The 21,994-nt window shown below is 42.3% G+C and overlaps 1 protein-coding gene across 2 annotated transcripts; it reads right to left on the minus strand.

The window, feature by feature from the left end:
• Positions 1-4,239: 4,239 nt before the first annotated feature.
• On the minus strand, positions 4,240-13,205 carry LOC311357160 (protein-glutamine gamma-glutamyltransferase 2-like). 2 transcript variants are annotated; one of them, XM_084477052.1, is made up of 16 exons: positions 13,182-13,205; positions 12,565-12,732; positions 11,082-11,315; positions 10,650-10,768; positions 10,359-10,487; positions 9,820-9,997; positions 9,437-9,569; positions 9,165-9,268; positions 8,762-8,904; positions 8,545-8,644; positions 7,992-8,072; positions 7,420-7,487; positions 7,168-7,297; positions 6,721-6,881; positions 5,309-5,445; positions 4,240-4,816 (listed from the first exon to the last, which is right to left on the minus strand). In XM_084477052.1, exons 1-16 carry the CDS (start codon positions 13,195-13,197, stop codon positions 4,624-4,626), a joined length of 2,094 nt encoding a protein of 697 aa, XP_084333178.1. In that variant the 5' UTR covers positions 13,198-13,205; the 3' UTR covers positions 4,240-4,623. The 2 variants fall into 2 exon arrangements, with proteins under 2 accessions (XP_084333178.1, XP_084333177.1); XM_084477051.1 differs by having other exon boundaries at positions 7,420-7,499.
• Between the last annotated feature and the right edge of the window lie 8,789 nt (positions 13,206-21,994).

A 21,994-nucleotide genomic window follows, 5' to 3' on the forward strand; every position in this document is an offset into this window, starting at 1 on the left:
CATAGTGAGATACCGAGCGAATGTTGAAAGAAAACGGCTCTAGTTGTCCTGAAGTCGCTGGGGTGGGTGGAGCCCTCCGAAGATTGACGGACCCCCTGATTGGTCGGGGCCCTTAAGCGACTGGAGTACCTGCTTACCGATAGTTACGCCACAGTGCTGGATGCTTCCAGCTGGAAGGAGGCTGGCGGGTCTTGATAGGGAAAGACGGCGCCGGAGTCTACAGTGGATATCGATCCAGACCGGCAGATTCATTGCACGTGTTTCCCCTCCGGTCTCACGTCTTGTAAAACGAGTGACCCCGTTCTATTTGGCACACAACAAGACGAGTAGGAGCTCTGCTTTCTGCTCAAGAATCGGCATTGTTGTCATAGCAACATGGAGCGTCTCTAGCCAATTTCAGCGGCACAAGCTACAAAATAGGCGGTATTTAACACATAATAAGACTGTAACGACATGCCTATAGGTAACAGTATACAGTGCTATGTGTACGACTTCTTCATTTGGTTACAACAAAAACACAAGTGCTTAAAATAGTAGAAAACAACAATGTTTACTACATGTGATGCTCGGAGTAGCCATCTTTGTTACTGAACTCGGGGTCCTCTGAGTTCAGACAAGTTGACGAGTCGTTTTTACGACCTCTGAGGCGTTCTATTTGCAACTTCCGGTTTGTAACTCGGAAATCCGACTCGCAGATCGAGTCGGGTGGACAAATAGAAGGCACCATAATTCCCTGCCACTCGACTTGCTTCCACGTCGCACCGGGTCGGAAGGAATTCCCCTCTTCGAACTATATTCGTCCATTGTCCCCGTTCCGCATGCAGATTAACTTAAAAGAAAATAGCAACTTCACCACCTGTTCAAGGAGATACAGACTCATATCTTGGTTAAATGAACTTGATTTGTTTTGTGAAGATAACTGTGGCTACTGTTTATTCATTACTGTGTTGTAAGGAAACAATTTTTACTGTTTGATGTTCCCAGTTAGTGCTCGCGTTACAATTGCTTGACTTTGCAAATGATATTTGTTAGTATACGAGTGAGTGCCAGAGCCTTGCTGACAGCTATAGGTTTGATCACAACTTGTAGGGCATTACAATCCTCTCTATGCGAATATGTTGGGCAACATGGGAGAATACAAGGGTGAAGTCTTGCGGACAACCAGCGTGGCGACTCCCTTCACGTCCTGGAGCCGGTCAGAGTCAAAGTCCACCAGGAACTGCCTGACGCCCGACCACATCAGCGTGAACATGAGCTCCACGGACACACGCTGGCCTGGCGCGATGCTACCACTGAGGGGGAGAGAGACACAGACACACAGACATGATGGGCTTATCTATATTACGGGGAACATATATAGTAGTATTTACATTATCTCATGAGCGTAATGAAGCGTGAGAGCTGAGAATGGAGGGACAAGCAGACGAGGAGTAGAGCGGTTTTAGGCATGGATAGGATGGAATATTGAAGAGAAAGCAAGCATGACTTAACAGACTCATTTGGCGAAAGATATTATCATATTTTTATATTGTATAAAATATGTATAAAAGTATTTTACACTGCATTCGATTAATTTTATATACAAACACTGTGCGGATGTTGACTGACAGCTCAATGATAAACCCACATTCAGGCCAGCATGAGATGTTTTTACATGTTTTTAAATTAAGAAAACCCTTCCATATCAGTTATGTAATGTGTGTTATATGTTCCATGTAATTACTGATTTGTGGATATTTTGGTCAGATACTTATGAAATACGGATCTCTTTCCCCCACAGATCAGAAGAACCCTGTCCCCACCCCAACCAAACCCCCACCCCTGCCACCGACAAAATCTCACAATGAACTCTGAAAACTGGAAAGCCCATAGGCTGTACAATAAGAAGCATGTTAGAAATAACAAATACTATGCATAACCTATCAGTAAATTGTCCACAGTTTTGCTCCATTAAATTATCATATAATTCTAAATAATCTGAGGGTATTTTAATGTATTAAAACACTGAAAACCAGGTTAAAGAGTAAGGTAAACTTGGCTCTCACCTTCTCCAGATCTCTCATAGGATTCTCCAGGCACAGCTGGAGCAGGTTCCCGAATATCGGCAGAGGCTGGGGCCCAGGGGGGAAGTCCTTAGGCCGTCTGGTGCGAACGAAGAAGAACAGCAGGCATAGGAAGAGAAGAACCATAGATCCAATCATGGTGCAAGAGAACGATCCTTCACTGTGGATGTTTAAAACGACGCTTCAACTTCCAAACATGTGCACGATCTACTCTACTCTATGGGTAAACACACTTTGGTGGAACAACATATAGCAGCAAACCCGATCATGTGACAATAAGAGAGGGACATCTTTGACTTAAAGCATGCGCCTGACATGGTAGACATACCAAACCTGTGAAACTTGGCAAAGACCGGTTATCTTGGACGAGGTTCAAGGCACACAACACCTATTACCATTTCCATATTAAACGACCGAGAGTGGCAGTCTGGTCGTCTCTTCCCCTCCCCCTCCTTTCTCCCTCTATTAATCTTTGTTGGCTTATATTTATTATACTTTCCCAAAATACAGTCTTTATTTAATTGGAAGTAGGACTGTGTTATTGTTATAGTTGGTTGTACGATGTACACCGTCCCTGAATGTCTTATCTCACGTCCTCCTGGTTGGAGGACTTCATTATTTACAACATATGAGTGAGCAAACAGGAGGGTCCTTGAGAAGATTTCGTACTATGCAAGAGATGTTTTTTTGTTTGTTTTTATGTTTAACCACACCTCTCTCCAATCACAATCTGGGTCCAGATCTGGGCAGTCACTTCTCCATGCTCAGTCTAGGGGTAGATCAACATATGAGGCCTCCAAAAAAAATGTATACAGTATGGACACCATACCCCTATTTTTACCCAGTACTGTAAACAATTTATACATTGGATGAGTAGGCAAAGGTTGTTGCCATGGGACACCGTGTGCTTTAAGAGCTGATCTGAGCTGCAAATAAAAGAAAAACAGGGAACCAGGCAGGTTAAATGCACCACAAATATCTTGAAAGGAGCGTAAGCCCATGTCATCATAAATGTCATTTAAAAGGCGAATGTTAGTGCCACTCTAATCAGATGGTCAGATAGGTCTCCCTCCAATTAACAGACCCTTGTTATTATATATAGGTGAATGTGAATGCCACTTACTGGAGATCTTACATCCCTGTTCAGCTGTACGCCAAGCCCGGATGAGATGGGAGACAATTGGGCCAAAGCGTAACTGACATTGCTTGTCTGAAATATTAGCAAAGAGGACATCCTGCAAATTCCATGGTCTTACTATTTTCTTCAATATTACGCCAGGAGACAAAGGCAGTAGGGTCACACCAAACTGTTATCGGTCGAAGAGCGTCTTGTATTCCAGATAAACCGTGAGATGCTAGAGTGGATTTTTGACCAGAAGTTGACAGGAGGAGAGAGGGGGATCATTGAGCTCACAAAATTAATTCTTGGGAGAATATTCATTTTCACTATTGAGCTACGGGCACGAAGAGAATTAGGGAGGCAAATCCACCTATCTATGTCTGCTTTAATCCTGTTCCATGCTTCTGAGTAATTGTGTGTCACAATGCGGTTTATAGATGGAAAAATATAAATCCCAAGATACTTTAAGTGTTGGACAACCGGAACATTAGCTGGAACTTGCAGTGTTTTAGCTGGCTCATTTAATGGTAAGAGGGCAGATTTGGACCAATAATAATAATAATAATAATAATAAAGGTTCAAGGGAAAGTGCAAAGACAGTGCAAAAACAGAGTGGAAGATAATTGCCCAGTGAGCACGAGAGCCGAGGGGTTAGAATACAGTACCAAATAATTACCAAAACCCATTTTTTCCAGGACAGACCACAAAAAGGCCCATTCAAGTATGTCAAATACTTTCATAGCATCAAGGGACAGCACAGTACTATGCAAGAGATGTATTATTAAAACAAAGCTCATGACCTTAAGTGTGTACTAGCGCCTTCTCCAAAAACATTGTATTGCACAATTCAAGAGGGGGTTGGGTTGATACTGAGGGAGGCTCTTTCTCACAAGCTTTGGAATGCTCAATAAAGCAGATGAGCTGCCACCTCTACAGCATCCTGCTCAACATAATAGCAGAGCACAGCAGCATCTAATGTTCTGGGAGGGATTGGATAACCTGTTACAAAGTCACCTCAGTTTAGCCACAACATATTTGGCTCAAATAATAGTTTGCATAAAATGTCTTTATTAAAATTTAACAAGAAATAATAAATCATGGCAAATCATTGATTAAAAAACAACAAAATAGTGATCTGCAGAAGTACAAAATGCATGGATATATATCAATATCAATACTTCATTGAATATCAATAAGCCATGCTTTATGATAGCCCTGAAACATTGCAAAGAATTAAGACAATGTTTGCATTTTCTTCACAATATCAATAGAAATTAATTAATTCATTAATTGAATCAGCACTACAGAATCATGGTATATTAAGAGAAGTGAAACCATTGCTTGACTTTGCAAATTATATTTGTTAGTATACGAGTGAGTGCCGGAGCCTTGCTAACAGCTATAGGTTTGATCACAACTTGTAGGGCATTACAATCCTCTCTATGCGAATATGTTGGGCAACATATTTGTGAGACAATACAAGGGTGAAGTCTTGCGGACAACCAGCGTGGCGACGCCCTTCACGTCCTGGAGCCGGTCAGAGTCAAAGTCCACCAGGAACTGCCTGACGCCCGAGCGCATCGGCGTGAACGTGAACTCCACGGACACACGCTGGCCTGGTGCGATGCTACCACTGAGGGGGAGAGAGACACAGACACACACACACAGACATGATGGGCTTATCTATATTACGGGGAACATATATAGTAGTATTTACATTATCTCATGAGCGTAATGAAGCGTGAGAGCTGAGAATGGAGGGACAAGCAGACGAGGAATAGAGCGGTTTTTGGCATGGATAGGAATATATGGAATATTGAAGAGAAAGCAAGCATGACTTAACAGACTCAGTTGCCAAAAGATATTATCATTTTTTAAATATTGTATAAAATATGTATAAAAGTATTTTACACTGCATTCGATTCATTTTATATACTAACACTGTGCGGATGTTTACTGACAGCTCAATGATAAACCCACTGTCAGGCCAGCATGAGATGTTTTTACATACTGGTGTATGTATGACAGTTCATAAATGAAGAAAACCCTTCCATATCAGTTATGTGATGTGTGTTGTATGTTCCATGTCATTACTGATTTGTGGATATTTTGGTCAGATACTTACGAAACACGGATCATTTGGGTGGAAAGCAGGCCTGCCCCTTCAACAGTGAACACTCCTCGGTTCAGTGGCACTGGCAATGGATTGGTGAAGGAGATGACGGCGGTGATTTTCCTATTTAAAATCACCCAGCCAGCAACCTGGAGAAAGCAGAGTTTAGGATTGTGACGGTCCAGAGGACCGCACAGGAGAAGTGCCGGCTCGGCCCTCGTCTGGCCTCCTGGTCAGCTGTTTACATCCACATGCACGCACGCACTACATACATGGATGGTGACATTTATACTGATAACACACAAAGAGTGGCACTTTATGTTGCGAGTGTTTGCACAACGTCAATGGACATTTTTAACTGGTTATAAGAAGGACAAAAACAATTAAGTTACCTCAATGCATTTCGCACATATTTATTTTCGTGAGTAAGTAGGGCGCCACGCTTACGTAGCGAAATAGATAGGAGATTAAACACCTGTGGGTTCTTGTGCGGCTCCGGCGTCGACGGGCAAAGGATGCCGAAGAGAATCAGGGACGCGGATATTGGTTCCGGGCGGAACTAAGTCCGGACCAACAGCGAATTGACTATGGGGGGAGTTCCACGTGGAATCGGCCGTGATCAAGCCGTCTGTGGCGAATTTCTGCTGTATGTTAATTAACTGAACGTCAACTAAATATTGTAATGTTTATAAGGGCAGGTGCAATGTATGTGGTTGGTCTCAGAGTTTGTGTTGTTGTTGGTGTCACAGTTAATTGTTGAATGTTCCCCTGTCTATTGTTAATGGTGCTGGCCGCCTTGTATATGTCTCCCCTGGTTTTTGTTGCATGTTGGTTCGGGTTAGGGTCTGGCAGTGGCCAGTGGGTGACACCTCTGAGATTCAATAGAATTTTAAGCAGAGGTAATGAACTGTGTAAGTTTTATAGTTAATTACTATTTGTTTGTAATTTCTTTGTTTAAGTTCCTTTCCCTTATTTTTGCATTTTTCATGCTTTTTGGACCTTCAACCGCTTGAACAATTTGTTCAAGCCTTAATTTATTAAAACCTTGTCCGAAGCTACTACTGCCTCTGCTTTCTTGGCCAAGCCCACAGTTTATGTGTAAACGACCCCGCTCGGTTCCGTTACAAGGATGTTAAATGGGGGTGCACTCTCCACTCCACACTGTCCACACTGGCTTCTGGAGTGAGCGATGTTGTGGGGAAAGAAAGCTAACACTAAAGAGAGGAGCCTGAGTTGAATTTAACTTGATTCAAATGACCTGACATCTGACCTTTTCCCTGCCTATCTGCATATAAAGTGGCAATGGTTTAAGGTTAATCAAAAGTTATTACGCTTTTTAGACATTAGTCATTCGGCACTGACACTTATATCAGCTTATGTCATAGGAGGAGGCTTGGCATCTTGCTCATGGGTTGGACACCCACCTTAATACGGAGTTCAGGCTTGCTCAGTAGGACGTTGACCATCTTCAGGATGGATTTCTCCTGGCCGGACACTTCCGCCACCCCTATCACCCGGATAATGTTGTGCTCGCTGACGCACGATGCATACCGAGTGTAGAGTAAACGCACCACCTCCCTGTGGACTGTGTGGGGCACAGAGTGAACACAACAGTAATATAATGTCTACACAACTGATACACCATAGCTCGCCTAAACTTACTAAAAACGTTACTAAAATGTAGAATATAGGAATATATATGAACTACAAAGTTTCTAGATAAAACGCACCCCCTATCCACGAGTCAAAAAAAAGGGGACTTCAAGACTTTGTTATGCAGGGTGTATTTGGTGATGTCTAACTAAATAGCCAGGGCCGCTGTGATATCTCTGAACCCAGACGGGTTGAAGTGCTGGCATTCAACCACCTACCTTTGTGAGCAGGGACGACAACATTGACCGTGCTACTCTGGCACTCTCCCAGGTGGACCGAGTTATATGTGACAGCCTTTGACATCATGTTGAATTTGCAGCTGACGTCTTTGTCTCCTGTGTTCTCCAACTAAGAGAAAGAAAATGATAGGTCCATAATTGATGAATGGACCTAGCCATGGACAGCATCATACAGGGTTATGCACTCTTTGCATCTCCATCCGTAGGACAGTGAATGACATTGCAACTTGCCTCATAGGTGACGTCAAAGTCGGTCCCGAACACAGGTTTGGCGTACGTGATCTCCAGCTGCACGTTTCCTGGTTCATTGGCTGTGAAGAGGAATATATTTAATCCCTGTACATTAATAATGCATAATGAAGAGGAATGTATTCACACGTTAACCTTAAAATATCATATATTAATCAAAATTAGGCCTGCTCAAAGTATATATTGCTGTGTTGGGACCTCTCAAGAAGTAATCAAGGGGATATGATGAACATGGTGTCTAAGGGGGGGGGGCGGGGGCAAAAGGAGATTTAATCCTTTCAAACTGGCCCAGGTTTCATGCAGGCTGGTTTCACCTATGGAGTGATCAAGCCAGTCAGCATCAGAATAGATGCTGCTGACCATTATAAAAGCACATGCTAATTCATTTATATTTTCTCAAGAATCGCCTTCTCATCGCCTTTATAAGCCTGTACCAAATTTTTCAAAGAAAGTAATTTATCTTGTTGTGGGTTATCCTCCGTGGGCTTACGAATTAAACAATTGAACATGACGTCATTGCTCTGTGGTCGATTTTTAAGGACCATAAACTGCACCTGGATTTGATTCTTCCTCTTCATCTGCCCCGGAGATGCGCCGCCCTGCCTTGTTGTACACCTCCCGCTCCTTGGCTGAACCTGTGGAGCAGGAGCAGATTCGGTCACCCACAGCGCAACGGACATGAGCGGATCAACAACCTCTGTCGAGGCCAACAATATTAACATCCACTGTGCTCTAAACGAAAACAGAATGTTTTCCTTTGGATGTAGTTAGGGTTGGGGCTAACAGTGATCAATGAAAGGGTTTCTTTATGTCTGTGTGTCATGCAGTGTTCCCCCATCGATCGCTGTGGCCCTTCATCCTCACCATACCATAAAAACTGGAATTTCAAATAATATCATGTAATCAATTTGGATCATTGTCATTATTAGTACTTCTAATTCTAGTCTTAACTTTATTGATCAGCAACAATCAACATAACTATAATGTTCCATTCACAGGGTACCGTTAAAGATGTAGTATTTTATACCGTTATGATGGGGTGGGCATCGCACCCCATCGTAAAGGTATTAGTATGACACTGTCTCTTTATGTCGAACTGAAACCAACCTTCTGGGTACTTGTACTGAAGCGTTATGTCTTCCCTCTCGTCACTGTAAGGACTTTTGGTGCTAATGTTCCTCCCAACTTTTGTGGAGTTTGATGCAAGCTATAAAACATTTAAAAAGAAAACGCAAATGAATTTCCGCAGCAATTATTTTTTAAAGTTAATCAAAAAGTGGTAGGAAGAATAAAGAATAAGAAGACATGCATAATAATCACCCACCCGCTTTCGCTGACCGTCTGGTCTGATTTCCCGTTCGATGATGTCTGCATTCACCTCAGCAAAGACAAATGGAGCATCAAACTTCACATCAAGGTCCCCTTCTTTAATGGCCTTCAAAGGACATGGGCCACAGCGAAACATACCTGGAAAAGAAAAAAATCCAGATTCATTCATTTATTTTTTAGTGTACAAAAAGCGACTTTGCACTTAACTGGCAATAATAATCCATAATTACCCGGGCATATAAAACACAGAAGAGTTTATAGAATAATAATAATATACAAAGCATAAGTCATTTCTTTTGCCGGATTTAAACTGATACAGGAGAACAAAGAAGTTGCAAAAGACACTATATATATATGCGTAAAGAAACCCATTTCCAAATGTATCAAGAGGGCCCTACCACTACTCCTCTCCTGAGGTGTGGGGTCCAAGACTTGCCAGCCACCATATCCTTCAGGTAGATCTTCTCTCTGCATATAAGACTCGATCCAACAATGAAAGTTCCTGACACAAACCACATAATAATAAAAAATACATTATAATCACACAAAGTTGGGAGTTGTGTTATGTATTTATGAGGTATTTATGAGGTATTATTATGAGGAACTCATAATACATAACATAACAGATTTTTGTGTGTTTGCATGTGCTGTGAACACGAGAGGATCCTACCAGATGCTGTCACGATGGTCCACTTGCTTGCTGCTGATGTCGTACAATCGGTCGATGGAGAGGTTTCCGTCTGTGTCATGGGCTGACTCAAAGTTGGTGATGCAGCGGGTGGGGATGCCCAGGCATCGCAGCACTGTGAGGGGTCACATGACACATTAGGAAGGCTAGAGTCCGACCATGCAGCCGTCTGTCCTTTATTTGGTGTCAAATAAGTTTGTGTTAACCTTAGACATTTATTGACATGTCACAATGCAAAGGTAAATTCAGAACGACGTTCCGATGAGTGTTTGATTCAGTATGTTGGTGTGTGTGTGTGTGTGTGTGTGTGTGTGTGTGTGTGTGTGTGTGTGTGTGTGTTTTTAATATTGTGTTATTCCTCTGACCTGTGCAGGCCACGGCTGCAAACACCCAGCATTGGCCATATTTCACTTCAGACTTGGATTTGCTCCACTGCTCAAGGATGGGCACACTGCTCATCCACTGGGTTGGCACCACTCCACCTGTATAAGGTGCCTGCCAGCTCCCAACCAAGACTCCACCGTCACCGTCGTTGGCATTCACCTGGATAAAGGGGTGAATTTTAACCATGTAAAATGATCTAAAGTAAAAAAAAAAGTATACTACTGTGCCTGTCATGTAGTTATTATTTTATTGTTTATGACGTAATTATTATTTTATTGTTTATGACAACTGTTATTTTAACTACAGAGTGCTAACGCCACAAGCTTCACAGCCAGACAAAAACAATAGCTTACTTTGGTTTTCTTCAGGATGAAATAGATTTTAGTTACTACTGTATTGGCCATGCACATCCATATACAACCAGCTCTGTGATCTGTTTCTGCGTTTGGCTCTGTTGGCCTGATGCAACACACACATGAATAAAAATAACTAACGGTGGAAGTGAGTGTATATCTCCTACCATGGCAATGACTGTCCTGCCGATGTAGACAGGGTCCCATCGCTGACTCATGCCGTTTTGGGGGTCTGACTTCACTGGCTTAAAGCGGTCAAGCATCTCAAAGCAGATGTCCATCACATTGTCTTCAAACTGAGAATGTCACAAAGAGACAGACAGCAAATGTTGGGAGTGTCATACAATTTAGAAAGAGAGAAGAAATTAATGATATTGATACTATTTAATAATTGTCATAATATAGGAATTATTCAATCAGTGTGCGTGCGTGCGTGCGTGCGTGCGTGCGTGCGTTACCTGTCCGAAATTCCATGGCAACCCATACATCCGATCCGCACTCCCAATGAAAATGCGACCATTCTCGTTCATAATATATTCCTGGAGCAGACTCTCATCAGGGAGGTACACGGCATCATCTAATAACACACACACACACACACACACACACACACACACACACACACACACACACAGTTGATATGAACCACCATATGTATATAGGAGAAAACAGGATGCCACGAGCACACGTCTGTGTAATGTCAATGTGCTGCAGAAGTGAGATGACATGTGAAAGCTCAAGTACAAATTCATTATCTTTTTAGGTTTTTAGATGTATGGGGATGTTACGTTTGTGTGTGCATATGTGCTGTGTGTGTGTGTGTGTGTGTGTGTGTGTGTGTGTGTGTGTGTGTGTGTGTGTGTGTGTGTGTGTGTGTTTGCTAGCATTACCTTTGCACCAGGGATTAAACAGCAAGTACATTTTGGTAAAGTCCGTCCTCTCCAGACGTCTATTCCCTGCCATCAGGTCAACAGCCAGGCTGTACTCGCCAATGGCAGCGCGGGCTGGACTGTACACAGTCAGCAGTAATTCGTTGTTCGCGCTCTGCTGGTGTAACCACCACTTGTCATCGGACCCTCCAGCCGTTCGCTGTCTGAACACAATATCATCGTTGATCTTATTATCTGTAGAAATGCAAGGTAGGATACAGAAATATGTTACAAATTGGTCATCTGAAAATACCCGTTGAACGTTAAAGTGCAACGTGCAGGTGGATTTTGTTATTAATTACCATGGCGTGCTCGTAGAAGGAAGATATCAAGGTTTTTTGTTATTTGTTACTGCCAGCAAGTGATGCAACTAGCAAATTAATATAGGTCGGCCTACAAGGGGCGCAGGACGCATTGCACAAATGTGTTTGATTCTGATTGAGTGTTTTAGTGCGCGTACACGTTTAATGACTCAAATTTGTCCAACTTCAATTCTCTACTCACAACATGAATACATTTCCTTCATACTTCTCACACACATTAATTAATTGGTGGTGACAACCTGACTGGCGCTTTAAAGTTGCTGTCAGTTCGATTTCAGAGCAATAATTTGAGTATTTAGAGACTTTGCTAATGTGTTATCGTAGCGTATTCTAGAGTAACAAATTATTTAGTTAAAATTCCAAATATTCACAACATTTTCTGTAATGTGTGGTGACTCGCTATCGCTGTGACGTGGTTCAGGTATCAAGCATCACACAACTGGGCAAGGTTTAGGCCATACACGGCATTTATTGCAATGATCAGCGAATACAATAAGCACTTCTAGGGTCTCCGTGAGCCTCTAGTCCCTCTGGCCTCCCCCTGTCTGTTCCTGGGCTCCCTTTTAAGATGGCCCCCAGGTACTTGTCTCTCCCTCACCAGGTGTCTCCAATCGCGCTGATTGGAGAGAGAGACGCTCTGCTCTCTGCTGCCGACAAGTGGGTGGCGGCGGTATACGCCGTCCACCACTACACCTTGGACCCGCCTGGGCCGAGGTGTAAGTGGCGGGACGCCACAAATGGAGAAACTCAGCTCAAGATCCTATCTAAACGAAAGTTTAGTAAAAATAAATAAATAATAATAATAAAGGTTTAGCTACAGAAATAACCTGTTTACATTTTTTACCATTATTTTTTGTTGGATAGGCCATTTATGAAAAGCTAATTCAATGTGTTGCCTAGGCCTATTTACCTATCCCTCATGGAATTACACGCTGCAGAAAGTCTGAGGGTATTTTGTTTGGGTATCTCAAACAAAGCAAGGGAACCAGGCCTACACATTGTCAAATCAATATTTTAAAATGGAAAATTAAAGGAATAGAGCAGCAAGAAGTGAGACACTTCAAATCACATAGCTCTATTTTGTATGAACAATCTGTGCAATCTGGACTTCAGTTGCTTACCCTTTAAGACCAGGGCCAGCTCATGGCCGTCCTGCAGCGGGTCAGAGAGGTGCACCGTCAGAGAGAAGGCTTGTCCCCGGCGAACAATCAAACGCTTCCTATCAATCTCCTCAGTTCGGTGTGCCCGGTTGTTTTCCCGGCTTCTCAGATCCACACCAGCGATTAAACCTTAAAATGAAAAACAGAGACAGGATGTTAAGGAGTAAAACACATGTATGTGTTGTTTGGCTAGTGGGATGACTGGTGACTTCTTTATGTGGTGGCCCAGTGCCTCAGATCTGCTGTAGTAGGTCTATTTGTTTATGAAATGTGGATTGGTCATATCACACTCTAGTGCAGATTTAGACGCAGCACATTTCTCATTCCTACTGTAATCACAAGAGCCATCTTGTTATCCTTATAAGGTGTAGAAACACCCAAGAGACACAGAGACAGACAGTGAGAGGGACGTTTTACAAAGAAACAAGTGGAAAAAGAAGAGAGGAAAGAGATATGCAGATGCAAATGGTTATTTGAGAGAGAGAGAAAGAGAGAAGGAGAGAGATAGAGGGAATCATTTATTCAAATAACAGGCAAGGAAAATGTAGGATGAATACCAATGTTAGAATGCTACTCACGGTTTGTGTGGGCCATTATCTTTGCTAAATTCTCCCCAAGAGTTTCTCTTACACTGGTCCAAGTTTACAGCGCTGGGCTCTAACCTACTTCTCATCAAGACCCTATATTTATACAGAACTGAACTGCCCTCAGCCCACCTCCTGACACACATACACACACAACCTGACCACTTGACCTCTGACATAACACTTGCTTAACACACCCACTGGCATCCCTAGAGAAAATGAATGCGTGTGTGTGTGTGTGTGTGTGTGTGCATATTTGGTTATGTAGATAACACAAACCGCAAGGGATAAGGAAGGGTAAGAAAATTTATTAGAATATTGCAACATTCTTTGATTTCAGCAGTATTGCTCATATTGTTACTTGCTTCCCCATACTGTTATCACTGTATGGTATGTACATATGTACACAGAGTGTGTCTGTCTGTCCTTCCATCTATTCTCATGGGCTCTGCACAGTCCTATTATATTTTAAGTGATTTAGCATACAATAGCATAACATTTTAGCAGCAAAACAAGTGTCTTACAAGAGAGGCTGAGAATAATATTTAATTTCCAATCCAAGGTCTAGACCTTGGATTGGTGACAGATCAGTGATTATGACACATCAGGGAAGCGTTTACTTCACTCTGCATTCATCAACCTCTTGATGGGAAGTAGGAGGAATAACTGTAAAAAAATAAAAGTGAATTCAACTTGAAATTTCAAGGCAACTGTCTGCACAGGATTTTTGGGTTTTCATGTCAACTCAAACTTCTATGTTTTGAAGAAAATATCACACAGTTAATTCTTATAGTTGTACCAACTAATTTCAAAGTTGAGACAACTAAGTTTTTTTGGTCCAAATAGCTTCACAAATCTAGTTGTACACACTAAGAATTCTAAGTCAATATTATATTGAATCATTCATGTGTAAAAACATCCATTTTGAGTTTTTCTTACAAAGGAAATCCTATTAACAATTACACAAATGGACAATAAACCAGCCTTTTCATTTGAAACCATTTTGCATGTTTATTTTTGACCATGAGGGTAATAAACAGCTTTAAAACTTATGATGCCATAGGGTTCATAGGATATATGTGACATGCTGGCTCTATGCATGCAACATAAACTGGGGAGACCACGCTGTTTCAACAACAATAAATAATTTATTTTGAAATAAATATAATAAGAAGTGTGGTGCAAGTCAGTATAAATGAAAGTAACCAAAAAGGCAAAGATCAGTCCATGTGTTACAAACAAAGGAAATCAAATGCCTGGAGGAGGGAGAAGCCAGGTCTGTTGTCTGGGCAGGCTGCGGTCCCGGTCCAACCCACACCTGCCCACAATCTTCTAATTAGTAGGGAGAGCAACACAGGCACAAACAGCAGGGGCGGGGTCAAAGACCCACCTGGGTCGTCACATCCCCCCTTAAAACAGAAGCCCACCTAGATGGGATTCTGTACCAAAGAAACAATCAAAACAATCAAAATAAATTCCTGTATTCCTTTTTCCGGGCTGTTACAAAAGCAGCTTTTCTCCAGGGTGCCTTTTGCTTTCCAGAAATCGTTTTAACCTTATAAGGTGCAATGACATCTATGACTTTCAGAATTTTCAAATTAAAGTTCTAAAAGATCATCAGCAGAACATGGGTTGGTAGCAAGGAGATGGCCGTTTTTAAAAGTACATTAGAATGCTCATTGATATACCGTTTTTTGACAGTATTTGATTTTGTCTGTATGTCGGGAATAAAAGATATAAAGAAAACACAGAAGTGGTCCGACATTGAAGGATCAGTCACCGAAAGATCTGAAACATTGAGACCCTTTGTGATAACCAGATCTAGAGTGTGCCCCTTACAATAAGTAGCCTCTTTCACATGTTGAGACATTTCAAATGTGTCCAAAATGGTAAAAAGTTTTTTGCACACTTATCATTAAAATCATCAGTATGAAAATTGAAGTCACCAGTTATAACTAGACAGTCAAAGTCTGTGGAGATGCTAGACAATAATTCTGTAAAGTCATCGAAGAAATTTGCAGAGTATGTGAGTGGCCTGTAAATAATTAATAGGAGTAGGAGTAATAATTAGGACCACTATCAGTACAGGGGGCGGGCTGGGGCACCCTCTGCTTGGGTGTTATCAGCCTGTGGCAATGACATGGCGATGGTATCATTGACACAGATGCAAGTTTGATGCCAACATTTTTCAATTTCTTAAATTAATCTGGAAAATCATAAAGGGAGGAGACAGTGGAGCTGGAATTGTTGTGGCTATGGGAGAGATGAGGCTGGCGGTCATCGTCGATGGGGGAGTGCAGAGGAGGGGCATGGCCGTTTCTCACCAAGCCAGCATCTGCGATGGGGGAAGGCATGGTGTCGATGGCGTTGGGTGGGCTGTTGTCTCTCTTCAAGGTCTGTGGTCTGTCTGCTATCTGTGTGTCAGATAGTGGCACAGTAGATGTGTGGGGGAGGCTGTAGTCTTGCTTCTTCTCAAACTGTGCTCTGACTGTGGCCTGTGTGTCAGACCGTGGCAGGGTAGATTTGTGGGAGAGCGAGAAGAGAAGATTGTCCCCTAACAGTTTTGAGCCTAACCTGTTTGGGTGTAGGCCATCTGCTCTGAAAAGGTATTTGCGCCCCCAGAACAAGTTGAAATTGTCAATAAAGCCCCTTCCTCTTTCATTGCAGACTCTGGAAAGCCATGTATTGAGTGCAAGGAGATGACTGAATCTGTTTATTCCCCTGTCAACTGCTGGTATGGGTCCACTGATGAATGACCTAATGTGTAATTTGTCCAGTATGTCCAATAGATCAGTGAAATCCTTCTTCAGAAGTTATTCTCTTCGAATATCATTAAGTCCTACATGCATAATAACCTGTGAGATTTTGGGGTTTTCCAATATAATTGTGGCTAGTTTCTGGCTGGCATCACTAACCGTCACATCTGGGAAGTAGCGTGTTTTGATCTTCTTACCGGTTATATCCTTTATGGTTGAGTCTCCTACAATCAGAGTGTCTGGTTCATCTGCTTTCTGTGGGATGGGCCCTTGATGGCTTGAGGTGGCGGTGGCAGACGCATGCACAGCTCGCCTCCGTGGCGACTGGTTCTTGTTCCGTCTCTGTCCGCACCGTCCGTCCGGATGCATCTCAGGGCTCAGGGGTGCATGGGTGGCAGGCGTGTCCGTGGACTCTTGAAGTGGCAGGAACCGGTTCTTCAGCGGCAGGGTTAACTTCAGCGATTGGCTAATCTGGCCGATACATGCTACTTTAGCTTTGGGAAGCTTAGCATTTGGCGTCCTGGTTTGTTTTTAGTCTGAGATACCGCCTCTCAAGAAAGGGATTGCTTGGGTCGAACCGATATCTGCAGATACCGCTTAGCAATAAAGGCTTGCTAAGGTCTAAAATTTGGAAGTTAATTCAGATTGGGAGAGGATCAAAATTAATAAGGTTATAAAAACTGTTGAAAATAGGAGCTTAGGGCAAGTGCAAGAAGCAACAGAAGAATAAAAGGATAGGTAGAAACCAATTAGACAAAATAGATGCTAAATAGAATAAACAAACTAATTAAGCAGGTTACAAAAATATTATAGGAACAACATAACCGTTACATTGGCTTTATTTAAATAAATAAACAACTGAACTGAACTGGGAAATGGTGAGGGATCAAAGAAGTAGAAGAAGAGAAATTAGGAAAGTCATGCAGAGGTGGGATAATGACAGTGATAATGATGAGAGGGACAGCGATGAGGAAAGCGATAATGAATATTCAGGCAGAGGGCCGCACAAAAGACTGAAAGAGGAAAAGAGGACGTTAGAAGGTGTAAAGGTGTAAGGGGTAGGAAAGAAAAAAAGATAGCAAAAAGTGAGAGAAGAGAAAGTGGTCAGGAGAGGGAGAGAGACAGAGAGCAGAGAGAGAGAGACAGAGAGCAGAGAGAAAGGGCCCTGAGAAGAGGGCACTAAATCAGGGCAAAGCCCCCTAGTACTAAAACTGCTAGACTAACTTAGGTTGATCTCAAAGGGAGAGAGAAGGGCTCCAAAGAGTTACGCAGGAGTTTACCCTATCCTGGCAAAGGGCAAAGGACACCAAGCTTGCTTGTTGGGCCCAAATGTGTGTCTGTGTGTTTTGTAGTTTTTCAGTGTGCTAAACACTGGTTGAGGTGTGAGCACCCATTTTAGAGAACTGGGGTGGTTTAAAAAGACTCCTGAAGCAACACAAACAATAAAATACTTCCTGAGGGACTACGAGTAGACATTATATTAAAGGTTATAAAATAAGTTTGAGATAATAATTGAGAGACAAATTCCAAAATTATATAATAAATAAAAAATTATTATATAATAAAGTACAAATAAACGAGGATCCAAATATACTATCATATTGGGTAAAGCCCCTTTGGTCAAGGGTTAGGGTTAGGGAAGGATCGGCTCGGAAGGAACCTAATGTACAAGCTAGGCTGTTATTTATTGGCTTCAATTTCCATTCCCTTTGGATTGGTTGTAGTTGGTTGTAGTAAAGTTAGAGATTTCAAAAAACGATACACCGATCTCACTCACCGTCCATTTCCTGCCGGAGCACAAAGGGGGTGCTTTGCACAGCCCCACAGGGTTATAGAGGACACGTGATGGGATGTTTTTGGCTACTTGGCACCAACAGCGTGGGTAGATTTGCTTATCACAAATTTGCATGCTTTTATCGATCTAGCAAGGGGGAAAGTAGGGGAAAAAGAGAGCGAAGAGAGCTGCCTGTTATCAGTGTAACTTTGATCATCTTGTTGTGTATTTGTCTGAGCTAGCTCAGCAAACTCACCAATGGGCACTGTATCCTGGAGGAGTCCTTTGCATTTTTCTAATGCTGCTAGCCTCGTTTCAAATAAAGCCACTGTCTGTTGCAGTTTGGTGCAGTCTGTGCATTTCCTGGTCTCCATGCCTGAGCCATCCGAGTACAGAGGCATGTTGGCAATAGGAAAGTCCAAGGCTTTTTATTACGGTCTGATCCGGTAGTCATAAAAAGTGCCAAAATGTATTGTTGAATCGAGCGATGGAGGTCGGCGGAAACAAACAATATATTCTTAGGTATTATGATCATGAAATAAAATGAAATAAAGTAGACCTGAATGAAGAATTTAGTTTTTTCCACTGCCTAGCGGAGCTTCGGGAAACATGACCTCTCTCTCTGCTGCCTGTTATCATAGATATCATATCTATCCTGGTGGTATAAATGAAATGAGAGTTTGAAAGGACAATAAAGTAGTAATTCTTAAAATAGTAAATATTATAAATACAAACTGGAGGTGGGCCGATGAATATGTTGATTAAATTAAGGTTGTTTCAAATGAATTAATATGAATTCAATATTATCATTAGGATCAATAGGATTAGTGGTGCTAGTTGAAAAGCCTGATGGCCTGGGGGAAAACTGGTTGTGAGTCTGGTAGTCTGTGCTTGAATGCTCCTGTAAGATCTATGGTCAGATCTCTGCTGTCTCCACCACCATTTGGAGGGCCTTACAATCAGCTCTGCAGCAGCTGCCATACCAGGCAGTAATGCAGTAGAAAGGATGCTCTGAATAATCCACCTGTAAACGTTGTTGAGGGTTTTGGCAGACGTGCCAATCTTCTTGAGTCTCCTCAGGATAGTATAGGCGCTTTCGGGCATTTTTGACTGCAGAGTCCACCTGCCTGGACCAGGTGAGGTTATCTTTGACAAACACAGTGAGGAACTCGAAGCAGGAGACTGTCTCCACTATATGTGTATTGGGTTTGGGGTTTATTCTGAGATACCGCCTCTCAAGAAAGAAGGCCTGCCTAGTCAGAAGTTTGTGTTTGTTTTCGTTCCTGGTCAGAGGTTTGTTTTTAGTCTGAGATATCGCCTCTCAAGAAAGGGATTGCTTGGGTCGAACCAAAATCTGCAGATACCGCTTAGCAATAAAGGCTTGCTAAGGTCTAAAATTTGGAAGTTAATTCAGATTGGGAGAGGATCAAAATTAATAAGGTTATAAAAACTGTTGAAAATAGGAGCTTAGGGCAAGTGCAAGAAGCAACAGAAGAATAAAAGGAGAGGTAGAAACCACAAAATAGATGCTAAATAGAATAAACAAACTAATTAAGCAGGTTACAAAATTATTATAGGAACAACATAACCATTACATTGGCTTTATTTAAATAAATAAACAACTGAAGGCTACATTATATAATAGTTTATTGAGCTGCCCAAGTAACAACCGTTACTTGGTCAGAGGTGAACAGAGAAATTAGAAAAGATAGCAAGGGAAATGGTGAGGGATCAAAGAAGTAGAAGAGAAATTAGGAAAGTCATGCAGAGGTGGGATAATGACAGTGATAATGATGAGAGGGACAGCGATGAGGAAAGCGATAATGAATATTCAGGCAGAGGGCCGCACAAAAGACTGAAAGAGGAAAAGAGAACGTTAGAAGGTGTAAAGGTGTAAGGGGTAGGAAAGAAAAAAAGATAGCAAAAAGTGAGAGAAGAGAAAGTGGTCAGGAGAGGGAGAGAGACAGAGAGCAGAGAGAGAGAGACAGAGAGCAGAGAGAAAGGGCCCTGAGAAGAGGGCACTAAATCAGGGCAAAGCCCCCTAGTACTAAAACTGCTAGACTAACTTAGGTTGATCTCAAAGGGAGAGAGAAGGGCTCCAAAGAGTTATGCAGGAGTTTACCCTATCCTGGCAAAGGGCAAAGGACACCAAGCTTGCTTGTTGGGCCCAAATGTGTGTCTGTGTGTTTTGTAGTTTTTCAGTGTGCTAAACACTGGTTGAGGTGTGAGAACCCATTTTAGAGAACTGGGGTGGTTTAAAAAGACTCCTGAAGCAACACAAACAATAAAATACTTCCTGAGGGACTACGAGTAGACATTATATTAAAGGTTATAAAATAAGTTTGAGATAATAATTGAGAGACAAATTCCAAAATTATATAATAAATAAAAAATGATTATATAATAAAGTACAAATAAACAAGGATCCAAATATACTATCATATTGGGTAAAGCCCCTTTGGTCAAGGGTTAGGGAAGGATCGGCTCGGAAGGAACCTAATGTACAAGCTAGGCTGTTATTTATTGGCTTCAATTTCCATTCCCTTTGGATTGGTTGTAGTTAAGGTTAGTAAAGTTAGAGATTTCAAAAAACGATACACCGATCTCACTCACCGTCCATTTCCTGCCGGAGCACAAAGGGGGTGCTTTGCACAGCCCCACAGGGTTATAGAGGACACGTGATGGGATGTTTTTGGCAACTTGGCACCAACAGCGTGGGTAGATTTGCTTATCACAAATTTGCATGCTTTTATCGATCTAGCAAGGGGGAAAGTAGGGGAAAAAGAGAGCGAAGAGAGCTGCCTGTTATCAGTGTAGCTTTGATCATCTTGTTGTGTATTTGTCTGAGCTAGCTCAGCAAGCTCACCAATGGGCACTGTATCCTGGAGGAGTCCTTTGCATTTTTCTAATGCTGCTAGCCTCGTTTCAAATAAAGCCACTCTCTGTTGCAGTTTGGTGCAGTCTGTGCATTTCCTGGTCTCCATGCCTGAGCCATCCGAGTACAGAGGCATGTTGGCAATAGGAAAGTCCAAGGCTTTTGTTACGGTCTGATCCGGTAGTCATAAAAAGTGCCAAAATGTATTGTTGAATCGAGCGATGGAGGTCGGCGGAAACAAACAATATATTCTTAGGTATTATGATCATGAAATAAAATGAAATAAAGTAGACCTGAATGAAGAATTAAGTAGTTTTTTCCACTGCCTAGCGGAGCTTCAGGAAACATGACCTCTCTCTCTGCTGCCTGTTATCATAGATATCATATCTATCCTGGTGGTATAAATGAAATGAGAGTTTGAAAGGACAATAAAGTAGTAATTCTTAAAATAGTAAATATTATGAATACAAACTGGAGGTGGGCCGTTGAATATGTTGATTAAATTAAGGTTGTTTCAAATGAATCAATATGAATTCAATAGGATCAATAGGATTAGTGGTGCTAGTTGAAAAGCCTGATGGCCTGGGGGAAAACTGTTGTGAGTCTGGTAGACTGTGCTTGAATGCTCCTGTAAGATCTATGGTCAGATCTCTGGAGGCCACCATTTGGAGGGCCATACAATCAGCTCTGCAGCAGCTGCCATACCAGGCAGTAATGCAGTAGAAAGGATGCTCTGAATAATCCACCTGTATACTGTTGGGAAAAACAGTCTGCCTAGTTACTTGACCAGATAAAAAATGAGACGGAGAGGTAATAAAGTCTATCAGCACGAGGGCCTCGGATTTATTGAGTAAAGTGGAAAAGGTAATACTGATTCATAAAGCGTGAGAGATCGAATATTCTACGTCCCCTAACAGCGCTGAGGTCGTCTGGAGCTTCGCCTCCGTGGAAGTTCTGCTTCAGAAGAGCTCCCGTGATTTGGTGCATATGAAACTTATAGTATCTTTCATGGCCAGGTGTGTGTGCTAGACTTTGTGTGTGTTATCGAGGGTTCTCTTGTCCCTGAGCCTCCGAGTTGTTTTGTCTTTCTGTGTGATATGTGTGGCCTCGCCATCTAGCTGAGGCAGCCTAATATCTCGCTTGGCCGGGTGTATGGGGAACCACGTGGGAGAAATGCTACTCATGCTTCGGACATGAGTATGCCATACACACCCCTCCTAGGGGGTGGCATCCACCCCGGCCTTACATTGCATACATCCCTTTGCCCAATGACACGGAGTGTCCTCCGTAGACTGATGGGGAGAGGGCTCGAGGGTCATCTTCACCCTCTTGAATGTGTGGTATGTTGTGTTTATTAGATTTGGGCCCAGGGTTGACTATATTCATAATGTAATGTCCGTTT

This window comes from Micromesistius poutassou (assembly GCF_964030765.1).
Source record: "Micromesistius poutassou genome assembly, chromosome: 13".
NCBI lineage: Eukaryota > Metazoa > Chordata > Actinopteri > Gadiformes > Gadidae > Micromesistius > Micromesistius poutassou.